Source organism: Planococcus citri, chromosome 1 (genome assembly GCF_950023065.1).
Source record: "Planococcus citri chromosome 1, ihPlaCitr1.1, whole genome shotgun sequence".
NCBI lineage: Eukaryota > Metazoa > Arthropoda > Insecta > Hemiptera > Pseudococcidae > Planococcus > Planococcus citri.
Genome location: NC_088677.1, coordinates 21,100,375 through 21,119,135, shown reverse-complemented (window position 1 = coordinate 21,119,135; position 18,761 = coordinate 21,100,375). Strand labels below are relative to the sequence as shown.

General features: G+C 35.2%; 1 protein-coding gene across 3 annotated transcripts; it reads right to left on the bottom strand.

Annotated features, from left to right (window-relative positions):
* Window positions 1-1,908: 1,908 nt before the first annotated feature.
* On the bottom strand, window positions 1,909-15,700 carry LOC135849806 (uncharacterized). Of its 3 annotated transcripts, none has more exons than XM_065370403.1 (14): window positions 15,541-15,700; window positions 14,739-14,824; window positions 14,249-14,441; window positions 13,875-14,025; window positions 13,575-13,795; window positions 10,515-10,620; window positions 10,172-10,433; window positions 9,953-10,098; window positions 9,710-9,884; window positions 9,472-9,643; window positions 9,251-9,385; window positions 9,005-9,177; window positions 8,699-8,907; window positions 1,909-3,797 (listed from the first exon to the last, which is right to left on the bottom strand). In XM_065370403.1, the coding sequence occupies exons 2-14, from the start codon at window positions 14,800-14,802 to the stop codon at window positions 2,643-2,645; spliced, it is 3,162 nt and encodes a 1,053-aa protein (XP_065226475.1). In that variant the 5' UTR covers window positions 14,803-14,824; window positions 15,541-15,700; the 3' UTR covers window positions 1,909-2,642. The 3 variants fall into 3 exon arrangements, with proteins under 3 accessions (XP_065226475.1, XP_065226477.1, XP_065226476.1); XM_065370405.1 differs by having other exon boundaries at window positions 9,472-9,628; XM_065370404.1 differs by having other exon boundaries at window positions 15,448-15,698.
* Between the last annotated feature and the right edge of the window lie 3,061 nt (window positions 15,701-18,761).

Sequence of the window (18,761 nt, the reverse complement as noted above, 5' to 3'; positions counted from 1 at the left end):
TGTCATTTTTTATGTTAGTATACTAGATACATATATAAATATGGAAATTGAAACATGTCAATGTTATCTGTCAAACTTTCAAGTGCTAAAGTGCCTTTCACGATTTTTGCTGAATTTTTAAAAATCAAATTTAGGCCAAAAATGAGGGAAAAAAATCAAAATTATACCAAATTGACCAAGAAAGCTGAAATTTGGGATATACCCATTTTCGACATGCCAAATCGATTGAAAACTGTTTCAAACCGTTTTGAGCAGTTCTGGAGCCTCCAGCAGATTTTTGAAACTCGAAATTCCCACAAAATTTCATCAAATGGAGTTGGAAAACCGAAATTAATTCTGAAATTTAATTTCAATACGCAACGAAGTCAACTGCAGGAGGATTTTGAGTCGTTTTGGAGCCTCCCGCGACTTTTGGAAAATTACTGGAGCCTCCAGTAGATTTTTGAACCTTGAAATTTCACAAAATTTCCTCAAATGAAGATGGAAAGACGAAATTCATTCTGCAAACTAATTTCAATGCGTAACGAAGTCGACTGCATGGTGCTTTAAAATAGTTTTGAAGCTTCCAGCTACTTTTTGGAAGTTTCAATTTTCCAAAAAACGCCATATAACCTTTCAAAAAATCGCTGGAGGCTCCAAAAGGACTTGAAATCCACCAGCAGTCGACTTCGTGACGTATTGAAATTAGTTTGCCGGATGAATTTCGGCTTTCCATCCCCATTTGATGAAATTTTGGGGGAAATTCTAAGTATCAAAAATCTACTGGAGGCTCCAGTAATTTTCAAAATGTCGCTGGAAGTTTCAAAACGACTTGAAATCCACCTGCAGTCGACTTCGTAGCATATTGAAGTTAGTTTGCAGAATGAATTTCGGCTTTCCATTCCCATTTTGATGAAATTTTGAGAAATTGTAAATTTCAAAAATGTACTGGGGGCTCCAAAAAGACTCAAAATCCATCTGCGGTTGACTTCGTAGCGTATTGAAATTAGATTGCGGAATAAATATCGGTTTTCCAGTCTTTTCCATCTCCATTTGATGAAACTTTGTGGGAATTTCGAGTTTCAAAAATCTGCTGGAGGCTCCAGAACTGCACAAAATGGGTTGAAACAGTTTCCAATCGATTTGGCATGTCGAAAATCGGGTATATTCCAAATTTCAGCTTTCTTGGTCAATTTGGTATAATTTTGATTTTTTTCCTTATTTTTGGCCTAAATTTGATTTTTAAAAATTCAGCAAAAATCGAAAAACGCACTTTAGCACTTGAAATTTTGACAGGTGATGAATTTTTGCCTGATCTTTCGATCTGCATCTGTACGGTTAAAAAAATTTCGTGCAAGTCCTATGTTGGAACGCAAATTCTGCGATTTTGGCTGACTTGTCATTCAAAATTCATTCAAAATGGCCGCCATTTTGTAAGTAGGGCCACTTTTTTTTCGGACGAGGGCTAGAAATGTTCCTTAGGACTCCTCTTTCAAGAAAAAAGTTGCCCTGGAGGTTCGGCAGAGGGTGCAGGTGATCCTTATGTGGGCCCCCGACTATTAATAAAGCCAATTTTTTAATATTTTTGCAATTTTTTGGTCAAAATCTTTCTATATAACCCCTTTCTTTAGACAAAAAACTCATTCACCCCCTCCAATAAACTACAATGATGCTCCTCTTGTAGTCTTGTGACTTAAAGTTCCCAAGAAAGGAAAAAAAATTTTTAAATGACAAAAATGATTGAATTCTCCAAAAAATTTTGAAAATTTTTATTTCTGGTCAATAAGTCACTTAAAAATATGAGCAAAATCGACGAGCCTAAATCCTAAACCAATCCAATTCAATACAAAATAACCATTTTAAGCGAAGTACAGATTTTTGAAAAAATAATAATAATTCAACTCATTTAATAACGCACAAAAAAAAGTATTAATTTGAGCAATATCATTTATTTGTTCGCAGTACTTTCACGAATAGGCGAAAGAAAGAATTATTTACATGGTTAAAATTACAAAATAATAAACGTACTTGAAACCTACGTAAGATCACATAGCTAGATAATCGACTATAAAAACGTAAGTAACATAATTTCATTAACAATTTTTCAATTTGAAAAAAATAATGAAAACTTCCATCGAAACTTTATCTATATCGCTAGATAAATTCGAGGAATCTTTGGTATCACAAATCAATACCTGATATTTTCAAAAAACACTCCTTAATGTAGCAAAATGGAGTAAATAATAGGTATAACGTAGGATAGTAAAATTGTGTAGATATTAAGAGCAAAATCTCGACTGATCGAGTTAAAAAAATATATAAATGCCTTTCGCTATATACTGAAAAGTCATGACACAAAATGGAAGAATGAAAACATATTGGTAATAAAGGAATCATAAAGGTACTTAAAATCTAAAAAGAAAGAAAAAAAATGCTTTTTCGAAGACTAAAAAATTTAAGCTCCTTATTTTCTCGTAAATAAATAAAAAGAAAGAAAGAGAAAAAAAACACTTAAATAAATTAATAATTTGGTACTTATAAGCTCATCCTTTTGACTACAGTCTTGAAAATTCCCAGTTACAAAAAAAAATAGAAGAAGAAAAAAAAAGACTCAAGTGTTTTGGAAGACTCGATATTATACGTAATAAAGTTGTGTAAAATATTTAAAAATGTATTCGATATTTATTGGGAGTAGGTAAGGAGCGAACTCCTTCGGTAACTTCTTTCTTGTTTTCTCTCTGAAGCGAACCTCTACGACCAGGTACTCCGCCAGGTGAGAATATCCTTAGCTTGGATTCGATATTAGGACCTATTTTATTATGATCAGCTTGGGCTTGTGCTTGAGCTGGGGCCTGTGCTACGCTGGCAGGTGTGAAACACGAGTATTCGCCGGTTTTCTTGACCGACGGGATCAAGCTGCGCATCGGCGAGCTCCTTATTTTCATGCCACTTTCGGTGGAACTGGTAGAGTTGGTGGACATTTTGCGTTCGTTTTCGGCGATTTTTAATTTATTGTATTCGCCCCATTTGATGAACATAGATCTACCTGGGGATTCGCGGAGTTTATGGTTGACCGGGCTTTCGCAGGTTTTACGCGGATCAGAAGCTGGCATATTGGCATATGGTTCGTAAGATGTGGCACCTGGTGAAGGATACCGACGCGAGGGCGATTCGCGAATAGAATGGCATCCGTCGCTCGTGTCAACGGCGGTCATCGAGGCCAACGTGGCTGGTTTCTCGTTATCTGCCAATTTCCTGTATTCGCCGAAACGTCTAGGAAGAGGTATACTCGATTCGCGACCGTCACGTTGCATTATCAGCTTTTCATTGGGTGGAGTCGAAGTGGGCGTAGGTGTTTTACGTTCATCGCTCAGGCGACTGTATTCTCCCAGTTTCTTCGGAGTGGACTCTCGACTAGCTTTGGAGCTTCGACTGGGCCCAGAGTTGACATTATCTACGCTGGAATTGGTGGATTTCTGCATGGTGATCTCACTATCGCTGAGCCGGCCGTATTCGCCGAATTTCGTGGTAACCGACGACTTGCGGTGTTTTTTGGGTCGAGGTAGCGAGCTCGGCGGTAGACTTCCGCCTCGGACGAGGTCTTGGCGTTGAGCTTGCGAGCACAGGCCTTGTTTCTCGAGCAGGATCATATCGTCGGGTCGATTGGTGCTTTGGCTAATTAACCCTTGTAATATGGTGCCCGGCTCGAAAAGCTGCATGTTATTACCGGTCACACTCGCCAGTAGTGGTTGGGATGCTTTTCCTTTTCGCGACACAGCGCCTGGATGAGAGAAGCCTGGAAAACAGCAAAGACCTCTCTGAAAACATTTCCAAAACAAAGACGTATTGATGGTTCAGGAATCGGAGTGTACTCGGAGATTGATCGGATTAGTCCACACGCAGCAAAGACCACACACGTGTCACAAAAACCAACAACAGCGAAAATTGTAGATGATGAAAATCAAACGGATGTCAAAGGAGAAGCGAAAGAAGGCTTTGGGGGTTTAGGAGAACACCATCAATGTTATGATAACACGTCTTTCAGAAACGTTATATAAAGGAAGCATTCAAATTCTTATATGTAAGCGTAAAAAAATATCAAAAAAAATTAAAATTTGAGAACTGACACTTTGAACATAGATTATAGTCTGGCATATGACAATAGGAGTAATTGCACCCCCCCCTCCCCGCCGATCCTCCGGGACTACTTTTTTCTTGAAGGGGACATCCTAAGGAACATTTTAAAGCAAACATGCCAAAAAAAAAGTTGGCCTTACTTACAAAATGGCGGCCATTTTGATTGACAGGTCAGCGGAAATCGCAGATTTTGCGTTTTAACATAGGACTTGCACTAACTTTTTTAAACTTTACAAAGGTAGATCGAAAGATCATGCAAAAAGTTATCACCTGTCAAAATTTCAAGTGCCGAGGTGCATTTTTCGATTTTTGGTGAATTTTTGAAAATCGAATTTAGGCCAAAAATGAAGGAAAAAATTAAAATTTTACCAAATTGACCAAGAAAGCTAAAATTTGGGATATACCCTATTTTCGACATGCTAAATCGATTGGAAACGGTTTCGACCCGTTTTGAGCAGTTCTGGAGCCTCCAGCACATTTTTGAAACTCGAAATAACCACAAAATTCCATCAAATTGGAGTTGTAAAGCAGAAATTTATTCTAAAAACTAATTTTAATACGCTACGAAGTATTGCAGGTAAATTTCAAGTCGTTTTGGATCCTCCAGCGACTTTTTGAAAATTCCTGAAGCCTCCAGCAGATTTTCGAAACTTTTAATTTTCACAAAATTTCATCAAAATGGAGATGGAAAGGTGAAATTTATTCCACACTCCAATTTTAACACCCTCTGAAGACGACTTCAGGTGGGTTCAAGTAATTTTAGGGCTTACAGCGACTTTTTTTTGAAAAATACTGGAGCCTCCAGCAGATTTTTGAAAATTAAAATTTCCCCAAAGTTTCATCAAATGGAGATGGAAAGCTGAAATTTACTCTACAATCCAGTTTTAACTCCCTTGAAGACGACTTCAGGTGGGTTCAAGTAATTTTAGGGCCTCCAGCGACTTTTTTGAAAATTACTGGAGCCTCCAGCAGATTTTTGAAAGTTTAAATTTTTATAAAATTTCATCAAATGGAGATGGAAAGCTGAAATTTACACTACACTCCAATTTTAACACCCTCTGAAGACGACTTCAGGTGGGTTCAAGTCATTTTAGGGCCTCCAGCGACTTTTTTGAAAATTACTGGAGCATCCAATAGATTTTTGAAACTTAAAATTTCCCCAACATTAATTTATCAAATAGAGTTGGCAAGCTGAAATTTACTTCGCAGACTACATGGTGGTTTCAAATGATTTTGAAACTTCCAGCTACTTTTAGGAAATTTCAATTTTACAAAAAAACAGTCATGCAATCGCTCAAAAAGTTGCTGGAGGCTCCAAAACGACTTGAAATTCACCAGCAGTCAACTTCGTAGCGTATTGAAATTAGTTTGCAGAATGAATTTCGACTCTCCATCTTAGTTTGATGAAATTTTGTGAAAATTTAAAGTTTCGAAAATCTGCTGGAGGCTTCAGAAATTTTCAAAAAGTCGCTGGAGGATCCAAAACGACTTGAAATTCACCTGCAGTATTTCGTAGCGTATTGAAATTAGTTTTTAGAATAAATTTCAGCTTTTTAATTCCAATTTTATGGAATTTTGTGGGAATTTCGAGTTTCAGAAATCTGCTGGAGGCTCCAGAACCGCTCAAAACGGGTTGAAACCGTTTCCAATCGATTTAGCATGTCGAAAATAGGGTATATCCGAAATTTCAGCTTTCTTGATCAATTTGGTAAAATTTTAGTTTTTTCCCGCATTTTTGGCCTAAATTCAATTTTTAAAAATTCACCAAAAATCGAAAAATGCACCTTAGCGCTTGAAATTTTGACAGGTGATGTATTTTTGCATGATCTTTCGATCTACTTTTGTAAAGTTTGAAAAAGTTCGTGCAAGTCCTATGTTAAAACGCAAAATCTGCGATTTCGGCTGACCAGTCAATCAAAATGGCCGCCATTTTGTAAGTAAAGCCAACTTTTTTTTTGGCAAGTCTGCTTTAAAATGTTCCTTAGGTTGTCCCCTTTAAGGAAAAAGTTGTCCCGGAGGATCGGCTGGTGGGGGGGGGGGGGGGTTGCAATTACTCCTATTGTCATATGCCGGACTAGTATAGATTTGTGATTTGTTTTGGCTCTGTGATATTTACGAAGGAGGTAACCCAATTGGCAGATATTTTTTGAACTGAACAGAGCTCAATTGAAAGAGAACACAAAAATACATCAACGTCCAAAATTTCAGGAGATTGAAGTGCTTCTCCGATTTTGGGTGAATTTTTGAAAATCAAAGGGCCAAAATTGAAAAAAATCAAAATTTCTTTAAATTGACCAGGAAAGCTGAATTTTGATGTGTACGTCATTTTCGACTCTCGGAATCGATTACAAACAGTTTCGAAACGTTTTGAGCATTTCTGGAGACTCCAGCAGACATTTGATACTTGAAATTTTCGCAGAATTTGACTCAATGACGTTGAAAAGCTAGAATTTGCATTATATCCCAATTTTAACACGCTAAATCAATTTTAAGCGGTTTCAAGCCATCCTGGAGCCTCCAGCAGTATTTCGACAATTTTGTATTTTTAAAAAAGTGCCATAAAAGTCATCCAAATCAACTTTAGCTCGAGTAAAATGTGACTGGTGCTTGTTAGTGACCCACTTGACTGGTCACACACCATTTTTCCAAAATCATTTTCTGCCACTTCGGAACCGCAAATTTTTCCAGTAATTTCATGATTGAAAATTCGAGAAATTTACTGTTCCGAATTGGCAGAAACCGATTTTGGAAAAATTGATGCGTAATTGGTTAAGTGAGCCACTTTCCAGCACTGAACCAGTAATACGTGCCACAGTTCATTTCGACAAATGTAATTTTTTCATTTTTTTTTCATACTTGAAACTGGAATTTTCGAAAAATTGCTGGAGGCTCCAGAACGACTTGTAATCAGCTGCAATCGATTCAGCATCTTGAAATCAAGGGTGTAACGCAAATTTTAGCTCTTCAACTCTATTGGGTGGAGATTATGTGAAAATTTCAATTTTCAGAAATTTGCTGGAGGCTTCAGAACTGCTCGAAACATATCGAAACCGTTTTCAATCAATTCGGGTGGTCAAAAATAGGGGTACATGCCAAATTTATAATATCTAAGTCAATTGGGTGAAAATTTGATTTTTTTTTTCATTTTTGAACCAAACGTGATTCTCAAACATTCAGCAAAACGTTTTCTATACTCAGAAAATGGTTTGAATTTTTTTTTTTTAAATTTAGGAATTTTTTGTGGACACCTGCGGGTGATTTTTTGAGTCTAAAACGATGTAAGAACATTATCTTTAAGTAACTTCAAGCAATTTAAAGTGATTTTTATTTTTTTTTTTTTTCAATTTTTGACCATTTTTTGTGGACTGAAATGATTTATAAACCTCAGTTTTTGAATTATTTACTCATTAATCAGTCTTATTTGAAATTTTTTGAAAATTTACCAAGGAATTAAATGTTTTTCTAAATTCAATATCTCCAATAAGAGAAGTAGGTACCCAAACAAGCAGAAAAACTTTGTATCAGAAGAGCCTGGATCGTAAAAGCAGGCAAAAGTACCCCTCCAACCAAAATCTCATGTTATATCTATACTTAGTTCATTTTTTAAACTTTTGGGGATTTTTAAAAATCAAATTTGGGGCAAAAATGTAAAGAAATCAACATTTTACTTGATTGAGCTTCGATTACCAGAATCGATTAGAAGTCGGTTTCGAGTCGTTCCAGAGCCTTGAGCAGATTTATTTTTTGAAAATTAAAGTATCCACAGAAACTACTCAATCGAAAACTAAAATTTAATTTATGCCCTATTTTCACATTCCGAGTCTCCTGGAGATAGTTTCAAGCCGTTCTGGAGCCTCTAGCCACATTTTGGGAACTCCAGTTTTCCAAAAAATTCCTCAAGATTTACCCAAATGAACTGCGACAGCTATGAACAGTCTTCCAGTCGACTCAAAAATATTTTTCTAAAAAAATAAATAGGCTATAAACTGAATGTCAGATTTATTTCCATTTTGATCGGATGAAATATTTTATGGAAGTTTAATTTCACAAAAATCTGCTGAAGGCTCCAGGTCCAGAGCTGTTCTAAACGGCTCAAATCTACTCCCATTTGATTCTGTAGGTCAAAAATTCTGATATCTAAAAATCCTTCAATGCTACAAAAATGAACTCCAGCACGTAAAATTCTAGCAAATGCGATATTTTTGTACAATTTTTCAATTTCAGCGTTGTCTGGTCTAAAATTTAAAAAAAAATGAACAACTTTCATAATTTTGGAGCGTTTTTATAAATTTTCAGAAAAAAACAAATCAAGACCTACGATTCAATGAAAAAATTTGTGAACCAATCATGGGACTTACAAATTGTTAAATAAATGAAAAAACGCAGGTATCTTTCAAGCAAAAAGTTTTGTTACAATTCTCGAAAAAAATCGTCTATTCAAGCGTCAGTTCCCAATAAATTCAAAAAAGAAAAAAAAATCGAAAAATAAACCGTTAATTATTAAAAACTCAAAAAAAAAAAACTTCACTCTTCTGTTCATTTTTTCTTACCACTTTGAACTTGTTAGTAAAACAAAATATACCTTGCTTAGAAGCTGAGAGTCGAGTTCTTTCAACTGGTCATCGAGTGACTTCTCGTCAAAACTCTGATTACTCGAGCTATACTTATTACTTCGCTGATGTAAGCTGCTCATTACACTGCCACCGTACGATGTATTCGATCCGAACCCAGTTGAACTCGTAAGGACACTCGAAGCAGCAGATAATACGCTGGTTGTAGAAGCTGGACCTCCTATAAGAGTTTAAACGTACAGATGAATTATAAATAATATAAAATTCCTCAAATTGATCAACATCATTCAAGTGATTATCTGTGATTTATGGTTTACCTAAATCTTCAGCATTCAAATCAGTCATATTGAGACTCGAATGGATACCATGATGATTAATTGACATGCTTGGATATGAGCTTGAAGTGACCTCCTTATCGTAAGTGTGCTTTTTCTGCAGTACTTTGATCATGGCATCGCGTTCTGCTAATTTAGATTCCAATTCTTTCATTCTGTAAAGAAAATATAAAATTCATGGGAAATGCATTTTTGGGATTTTTTTTTTGTAAAAACTCAGATTTATACCTTGACTCTAGATCTGTAACCTTTTTCTGAGCTGCGTGAACTTCGTCCATCTGTCTCAATTTGTCTGTTCTAGCTTCGGCGATTATTTTCTCACTTTCTTGACTGGTCTTTTCAAGAGCTGCTATTTTTGCATCCCTATTATTTTATTCAAAAGAAAAATCGATATCAAATCAAATTTTCTACACAAGAAACACTCAAAATATTGCAGAAAAATATCTCACTTTGGTATACTAGCAGCATCGATGGCAGCCTGACGTAATTCACTTTCGTCCAAATACCTCTGTTCCCATTTGGCTACTTCTCCTTCCAGGTGCATAATTTTTTCATCTTTTTCTCTCATTTTACGTTTCAGTTCGGGTAAGCTTTCGCCAAATTCACCTACAGCACGATTAACTGATCAAATTTTACTAATAAATAGTGCATATCGAGTTAAGTATAGTTGTACGAGTAGATCATTACCACTATGGCTTTGAGATGTTTTACTATTCCGGGCTCTTTCCATTTTCAGTTCGTTTTCCAACTGCAGTCGTAATTTTCGTTCGGTTTGTTCTCGTCGTTCGCTGGTTAGTTGCAGTGATGATAAAGCTCTTTGCAGCTGGGCCACTCTATCGACGTGCATTTGTTTCTTTCGACACTGAAAAATCAAGAATTGAGTGATGGAATTTTTGTAAAAATGATTTTTTTTTTCAATTTGAGGCTTACTTCTTCTTCGAGTCGTACTACGTTGGCTTGAGCATTGGTTAAAGCTGTATCTAGAATATCGATATGAGTTCTTTGTTCTTCCAGCGTAACTCTTTGAGCAGATAGTTCAATCTCTTGTCTATCTTTGGTAGCCATAAGTTCTTTATCTAAAGACCCAAATGTAGAATTAATACAAAAATGATCATCGATGAAGTAGAAAACAAATTGCGATGTACAAACTTTGAGCAAGAAGTTGAGCAATAATGGCATCTCTTTTGGACGAATCTTGTTTATCGAGACTGCCACTGTGAGATATTCTAGCAGCGATGAGCTGTTTAGCTTGTGTATCGACCTGGTCTCGTAGACTACGATTGGCATCTTGTAATCGTCTGATTTCAGCTTGTAATTTAGCTCGAGCTGTTCGTTCTAGGCGTTCTCGTCTTTCACACGATTCAACAAGGTCTTCGTGGGCTCGATGGACTTTGCCTACTTCTTGTTCGAGCTGTAAAAATGTGTTTGTTAAGTTAGAATCAACTCGTATAAAAGATTCAGTCGTTGACTCGTTAGAGGAAATTGAACTGACTTTTGTAGATTTGGCTACTTTTTGAAAACATGCTTCTAATTCTAGTTTTAAGTTATTGTTTTCTTGTATCAGATTCTCCATCATTTGTATACATCGTTGGTCTTTTCTGTAAGCGATACAAATAATAAAGAGTTAATTTGAGATGCTGAAAGGAAAGCTGAATGTAATTAGAGGTAAATTAGTTCCAAAAATGAATATTTGAGGTAATAATTTTCAAATTTGTACGTTAGTTTGGATTTTACTACGGTTCACAGTGGGACCTGAGCAGAATTTAGGAGGAAAAAAGTCAAATTGACGGATGCACCTGAAACCACTGTTTTCTACTTGAAAATACTTTAGATTTAGAGTAACACATACAATCATTAAAAACTCGCCCCACCCACTTTTCCCAGAATTACAGATAAAGGAACTTCAATGTTCTAGGAATGTGAAAAATGGTGAAGGTAATGTTGATAAGTGCGCGGTGTTGTACATTTCAAGTTTGCGTGAGTTAAATAGTAGCTAGGAAAATTCTGAAACATGGAAATGAAAGCTGAAGGGATGTAGATTCTATTAATGTACTTAATTTTGAATTTACAATTATTTATAATGTAATTTATAAGCTGTTGAAGTTGGGAAAAAAAATTGTAATTTTGAAATTTTCAAAAAAATGGTAAACTTGGCTTTCAAAAATTGGGGTGTAAGTTAAAAAAATTTCAAATGCAAGAAAATGTGACACCAAGTGTAGACTTTTGTAAGAATCGAACATTTTTTGCAACTGAGCTTTAGTTGGTTTGCAATTTTTGGTTTTAGCAGCCAAAAACGTTGAAATTTTGCAAAAAAAAACTGTTATATTTAGTCATTTTTTTTTCATCTAAAAATTTTTTCAGAAAAATTGTTTTGGGCTCAGAAGACGCGAAATTTCATGCTGTTTCCAAATCACCTCTCGTATACTTGATTTTTCCCGTAATAAGTGTTCAAAAATCGTTTTTTTCTAGAGATTACATCAAAATTAGTGATTTTCCAAGTACCTGAATTTTCTAATTTCAAATTTTTTAGGGCGAATTCCGGCTGGGGTGTAATGATTTTGGTTTTGAAAGATGCTAAATTTGATACATTCTCATAATTTGTTTCAACCAACGAGATAAGTTTGCAACTTCCCCCCCCCCCTATGGTGGAATCAGAATGAAACGGAGGGGGCAGGGAACCTTTTTCTATGGTAATCCAGCTTTTGAGGGGTAAAAATTTTTTTTTTTTTTTGGTGCTGAATGCAAATTTCATGTCCGATTTGAAACATCGTACCCCTAAGGTAGTGAACCGCCACCCCCCGCCCCTTTATGATCCAAAATCGAAAAAAATTTAAATACCATGTGACGTATCGTTTGTCATGTTTTTGGGGACGCTGAATCCGAATATCGACTTAGTTTTTCGATCTGGCCTTCTCTACCCTTTCCACCCCCTCCCCACCCTTGATTATCCAAAATTGAAAAAATAATATGGACCATGTGGCATATCGTTTGTTATGTTTTTGGGAACGCTGAGTCCGAATATTCGCTTAGTTTTTCGATCTGGCCTTTCTATACCTTTTCCACCCCCTCCCCCCACCTTCTATGATCCAAAATTGAAAAAAAATAATGCCATGTGACATATCGTTTGTTATGTTTTTGGGGACGCTGAATCCGAATATCGACTTAGTTTTTCGATCTGGCCTTCTCTACCCTTTCCACCCCTCCCCACCCTTTATTATCCAAAATTGAAAAAATAATATGTACCATAATTATGGCATATCGTTTGTTGAGTTTTTGGGAATGCTGAGTTCGAATATTCGCTTAGTTTTTTGATCTGGCCTTCTATACCTTTTCCACCCCCTCCCCCCACCTTTTATGATCCAAAATTGGAGAAAAATAATGCCATGTGACATATCGTTTATGTTTTTGGGGACGCTGAATCCGAATATCGACTTAGTTTTTCGATCTGGCCTTCTCTACCCTTTCCACCCCTCCCCACCCTTTATTATCCAAAATTGAAAAAATAACATGTACCATGTGGCATATCGTTTGTTAAGTTTTTGGGAACGCTGAGTTCGAATATTCGCTTAGTTTTTCGATCTGGCCTTCTATACCTTTTCCACCCCCTCCCCCCACCTTCTATGATCCAAAATTGAAAAAAAATAATGTCATGTGACATATCGTTTGTTATGTTTTTGGGGACGGTGAATCCGAATATGGGCTTAGTTTTTCGATCTGGGCTTCTCTATCCGTTCCACCTCCTCCCTTGCCCCTTCTTCTGTCAAAATTCAAAAAAAAAATTATAAAACCATTGGATATCCGATTACTATGGACAAAACTTAATAATGGATTCGGATTCAGCGCCTCAAAAAACGTATATGAGGATACCCATATTGGTTTATAAACCCATTTTTTGATTTTACCCCTTTCCTCCCCCTCTTTCCCACCCTCAGATGACCATAGACAAAAAAACTAATATTGGATTCGGATTCAGCGCCTCAAAAAACAAATATGAGAATACCCATATTGGTTTTTAAGCCTCTTTTCATGATTTTACCCCCTCCCTCCCCCTCTTCCCCCTGATGACCATAGATAAAAACTACCATCGAATTCGGATTCAGCGCCTCAAAAAACATACATGAGAATACCCACATTGGTTTTTAAGCCTATTTTCATGATTTTACCCACTCCCTCCCCCCTCTCCCCCACCCACTGATGTCCGTAGATAAAAACTACCATCGAATTCGGATTCAGCGCCTCAAAAAACATACATGAGGATACCTATATTGGTTTTTAAGCCTATTTTTATGATTTTACCCCCTCCCCCCACCCCCCTAATGCTCATAGTTAATGATATCATATTCAGATTCAGCGCTAAAAAATACTTCTAGTCGGACATATTCCAAAATTACTACATTCAAAGGGACTTTTTTCCTCCTAAATTCTGCTCAGGTCCCACTGTGCGCGCGGTTTCTCTTTCTTGGGCATTTCTCAATCTTCTAAAAATTGAACTTGAAATACGAATTACATGACTAGAACCATTGTAAAAAAAAATCAATTCATCGTTCAGTACCTTGTGTTACCAAAAGTGTGCCTAGATGGATTTTCAATTTTCGTTTTATGCAACTGGGTCAGATCCGGTTGAGATTTCGATCGAAATGAATGATTCAATGAATTATTCTCGGCATTCCATTCGCTATTTTCATTAATGGTTGAACATTCGTTAGGGTTTTCGTAATTATTCCTATGATCCGAATATGGCACTTTAACTTCCTTTGCTAAATGCTTCAGAACCTGTTTGAAAAAAATCAACGTTTCCTTTCATAAATGCTATACCAAAATGATCGAGTTTTCGGCAGATTTAAATGCATACCTGTGACTGGCTCAAGTAATCATCTGGTATATTAGTTATTTCGCAAACTCCCGGATCATAGGTTCGATAGGAATCCTTTGATCCCGAATTGGAACATATGGACGAGTTGTGTTTAACACTATATGCGTAAGGAGGTGTCCCCGACAAATACCTGAAACCGAACCGATCTTTGTATAAATCCATATAAACGTTAAGATCATCTTTTAACGTACAAAAGGTGGCTCAGCTCTATCGAATTAGTATGTACATATTAATGCGTCATCGCGAATTCCTGGACGATGACTAATCGTGGGCAAACTACATTGCGGTGTAAGCCGATAATAGAGAGATTCCATTGGTATTATAGTGTTGTGAAAAAAATGCGTGAAATTTACCTGTGTTCATCGTTAGCTCCATGAATGATTAGCGTATTATACGAAGAATCGGTACTATAACGATTATTCTCTTGTCCTTGAGGTTCTTGCCTTAAAGTGTTACAAATCACGAATCGATCTTCCTGCGACAGATTCTCGTTTGAACTACAAATATCCGTCTCGCTGCCGCTCAAGCTGTTATTCGCGGCATACACTAAAAAAAAAATATTGGGAATTAAAAAACCCCCCCAAAAAATAATACGATTTTAGAACAACACTATGATGTTAAATGAACTCGCATTCGATCAACGGATGAGCTGACACTAGTACAAGACAACATGCCTATCTCAATTCGCCGTAGTCAGCACATGAGAAAGAATTATTTATAAATCGTTGTGACGTTGTCTTAATAGTTGTGTAGTGTCATTCGTAGACTAAAAATAAATAAAACGCCTTACTGTGCACAGGTGACTGACCCGTTTTAAAATCACATCATAGGCTGTGTACCTACCTTTACTTCGTGACTGATTTTTCGTCGGGTACTGCAACAGTTGTCCAGTTTTATGGTAACTCATCGCGTGAAATTGGCTCAGTTCTCTGTAAAATGACATCGGTGTTAGGTAGCTGATGTACAATTTACATATATACGCGTCTTATCAGTCGAAAATAACGAATGGTTCAGACTTCCTTCGTAGCAATTCGACAACATAATGTAATAGTAATTAGAAGAAAATCATTCGGTTAGTGATTAAATTACGTTTCTTCAAAAATACCTACGTCATGAGAATCTAGCTGCTTACGAAATTTCGTAAATACTTTATTCAATCATATATGTGGCGAGTAAGATAAGAATAAAAGTTACTTAGTAGATAGGAATTTTCATGGATCATTTACAGGACATTTATGTGCAAGTTTTTCTCTTGGAATTTCAATTAAAAAGCAAATTTTTGGACAGCATGTATACTGTAATGATTAGAGCATCGTTTCGTATACTGAGGAATGTGTTATTGGATGGGTTTTGATGCTCACACGTTCAAAATTTTGCGGATCTCTATAGGTACAAATTGCATCTGATGAAATTTTAACAGAAACGCATTCGATCATGTTGATATTTGTTTTTTCAAATGGAATTATTCCTCTATACGTTGGCACAAATTAATAATTCGGAGAAACGACTTATAAGATACGAAATTTTGTACTGAATTAGGAAATAAATCTACCTGTTAGAAAAAATACAGCGTAATAAAACACACAAAGAATGAAACACAAATTAGTAGGAACAAAAATCAGTGTAAAAATTGCCGAATACGTACTCGAATTGATTCTGCGATAGTGGAAAACACAACCTTCATCCATCGAAATATCGAATATTCTACAAATTCCTACATAACTATAAATAATTATCATCATATTAATTATCTCTACAAATTCCAAAAATTTCTACATCGCAAATCGCATTCCTTCTGATACAATCACATAAACATTTATTCGGATGCAATGTTACCAACCCATTAGTTGGGGGGAAAAAAGTGCATGACGTTTTGCGCACGTAATTATGCGGTAATTACGTTATTGTTTTAGTTTTTGTGCCTACTTATTTTAAAATTTAGATTGAGTAAGGACCAGGGATAGAAAGCTAGCCGAAAGCTAAAAGCTGAAAGCTGAAAGCCAAAGGAAGTTTGGGATTTTTAAAAGCTAAAAGCTATAGCCAAAAGCTTCATTTTTTCAGCTTTCTTTCAGCTTTTTACCTTTTCTTGCAAGTTTCTCTGGTTAAGTTTCAGTTTCAGTTTTTTGTAATTATATTATTAGTCCGGCATATGACAATAGGAGTAATTGCACCCCCCCCCCGCCGATCCTCCGGGACAACTTTTTTCTTAAAGGAGACATCCTAAGTAAGGGACATTTTAAAGCAAACTCGCACAAAAAAAAGTTGACCTTACTTACAAAATGGCGACCATTTTGATTGACAGGTCAGCTGAAATCGCAGATTTTGCGTTTCAACATAGGACTTGCAAGAAATTTTTCAAACTTCACAAAGGTAGATCAAAAGATCATGCTAAATTTCATCACCTGACAAAATTTCAAGTGCTAAAGTGCGTTTTTCGATTTTTGGTGAATTTTTAAAAATGTCAGATTTTTTTGCCAGAAATTCAAAAGAGCACCGGTTTTTTGTCAGAGTCAAGAACATCCTGATTTCTTTAGGATATCAAAAAACTGCTGATTTTTTCCAGAAATTTGAAAGTGTCCATTTTTTAATCAGAGATTTTAAAAAATCCCAATTTTTTGTCAGAAATTCAAAAGAGACCCGGTTTTTTCATTTTTGTCAGAGTCAAAAAAGTCTTAATTTCTTTAGGATTTCAAAGAAGATCTGATTTTTGCCAGCAATTTAAAAGTGTTCATTTTCTGAATGAGAGATTTTAAAAAAATCCCAATTTTCGTCAGAAATGAAAAAAAAATGTCCTACTTTTAGTCAAATTTTTAAAAAAATCAGAATTTTTTGCCAAAAATTTAAAAGAGCCCCGGTGTTTTGTCTTAGTCAAGAAAATTCTGATTTCTTTAGGATTTCAAAAAAGTTCTGAGTTTTGCCAGCAATTCGAAAGTGTCCATTTTCTAATCAAAGATTTATAAAAATCCCAATTTTTTGCTAGAAATTGAAAAAAGTCCTAATTTTAGTCCAGTTTTTAAAAAAGTTGAGAGTTCTTGTCAGAAATTTAAAGGAGTCTCGGTTTTTTGTCAGAGGTCAAGAAAATTCTGATTTATTTAGGATTTTATAGAAGTTCTGATTTTTGCCAGAAATTGAGAAAAAGTCCCAATTTTAGTCGATTTTTTGAAATCAGGATTTTTTTCAGACATTTAAAATATTTTCTAGGTTTTTTGTCAGAGTGAAGAAAATTCTGATTTCTTTAGTATTTCAAAGAAGTTCTGATTTTTGCCGGCAATTCGAAAGTGTCTATTTTCTAATCAGAGATATAAATAAAATCCTAATTTTTTGCCATCAGAAAAAAAGAGCCTCGGTTTTTTGTCAGAGGTCAAGAAAATTCTGATTTCTTTGGGATTTTATAGAAGTTCTGATTTTTGCCAGAAATTAAGAAAAAGTCCTAATTTTAGTCGAGTTTTTAAAAAAGTCAAGATTTTTGGCCAGAAACTTGAAAGAGCCTCCAGGTTTTTGTCTGAGTCGAGAAAAACTTGATTTATGTAGAATTTCAAAGAAGTTCTGATTTTTTGCAGCAATGCAAAAGTGTTCATTGCCTAAACAGAGATTTTAAAAAATCCCAATTTTTTGACAGAAATATTAAAAAAAACTCCTAATTTTAGTCCAGTTTGTAGAATAGTCAGGATTTTTTGCCAGAAATATAAAAGGGCTCCGGTTTTTTGTCGGAGTCAAGAAAGTCCTGATTGTTTTTCAGGATTTCAAAGGAGTCGTGATTTTTTTTTCAGAAAGAAAAACTCTCAATTTTTCATTCAGAGTTCGAAAAAGTCCTGATTTTGCCAGAAATGCGAAAAAGTCTCGATTTTCTAACCAGAGATTTTGAAAAGTCCTGAGTTTTGGTCAAAAATTGATAGAAGTCCTGATTCTAGCTGAGAAATTTTTTTTTTAATCTCAATCTTTGCTAGAGATTTGAGAAAATCTTATTTTTTAAGCGAGAGATTCTACAAATTCTTGATTGTTCCGGGTTTTTGTCAAAAATTCGGAAAAGTACTGAATTTTTTAAGGATATCAAGGAAATTATGATTTTTGTTGGAAATATGAAAAAATTTCAATTTTTTTTTTAGCCAGAATTGAAGAAAAGTCCTCATTTTTTTGGTACAGAAATTCAAAAAAAGTCTCGATTTTGAAATCGACCTAATTTTTTTTTCATCTGATTTTTTTCTAAAAATTAAAAAAAAAAGTCAGAATGTTTGCCAATTTGAAGAAAGTTTGATTCTCATGCGAGAGACTTGGAAAATTCTGATGTTTTTCAGAATTTTAGTTGATAAGTCACAATTTTCATCGAAAATTTGAAAAAGGTCACGATTTTTTAGCCAACATTTGGAAATTAAGTTCTAATTTTTTCCGGTAATTCAGAAGTGTTTCAATTTTTCAACCGTCCTGATTGTTTGTCAGAATTTGTTTAAGAAGTCTCAAATTTTTGTCAAGATTTCAGAAAGTCTTGAATTTTTCCTAAAATTCAAAAAATTCCAATGGTTGTCAAAAATTTGAAAAATTTTCAAAGTTCTGATTTTTCATCAGAAATTTAAAAAAGGTGGAGATTTTTTCGCATCGAATCTCATGTGATTTTATCAGATCTTATCATTGGAGTTTGATGAATCAAGAGAATTGACCATATCTGAGCTGATCTGATTTGGCATAATATGCTGATCTGAGCAAGTATAAAATCATATCTAAGTAGAATAAAGTGATCAGATGCATAATCAGACCTCTGCTTTGATTAAATCAGATCGCATACTGGCATTCCTCAGATTCAATTCGATCTTATCTGAGAACTTATAATTTCGCCTTGGGGAAAAAAATTAATTTGTTTTTAGTTAATAT

Coding starts and splice junctions, on each gene's coding strand:
- LOC135849806 (XM_065370403.1), bottom strand. CDS start 14,802: ATGAGTTACCATAAAACTGGACAACTGTTGCAGTACCCGACGAAAAAT. Junction 13,796..13,874: donor ATTACTTGAGCCAGTCACAG/GTATGCATTTAA, acceptor TTTTTCAAACAG/GTTCTGAAGCATTTAGCAAA. Junction 10,434..10,514: donor AAGTAGCCAAATCTACAAAA/GTCAGTTCAATT, acceptor ACATTTTTACAG/CTCGAACAAGAAGTAGGCAA.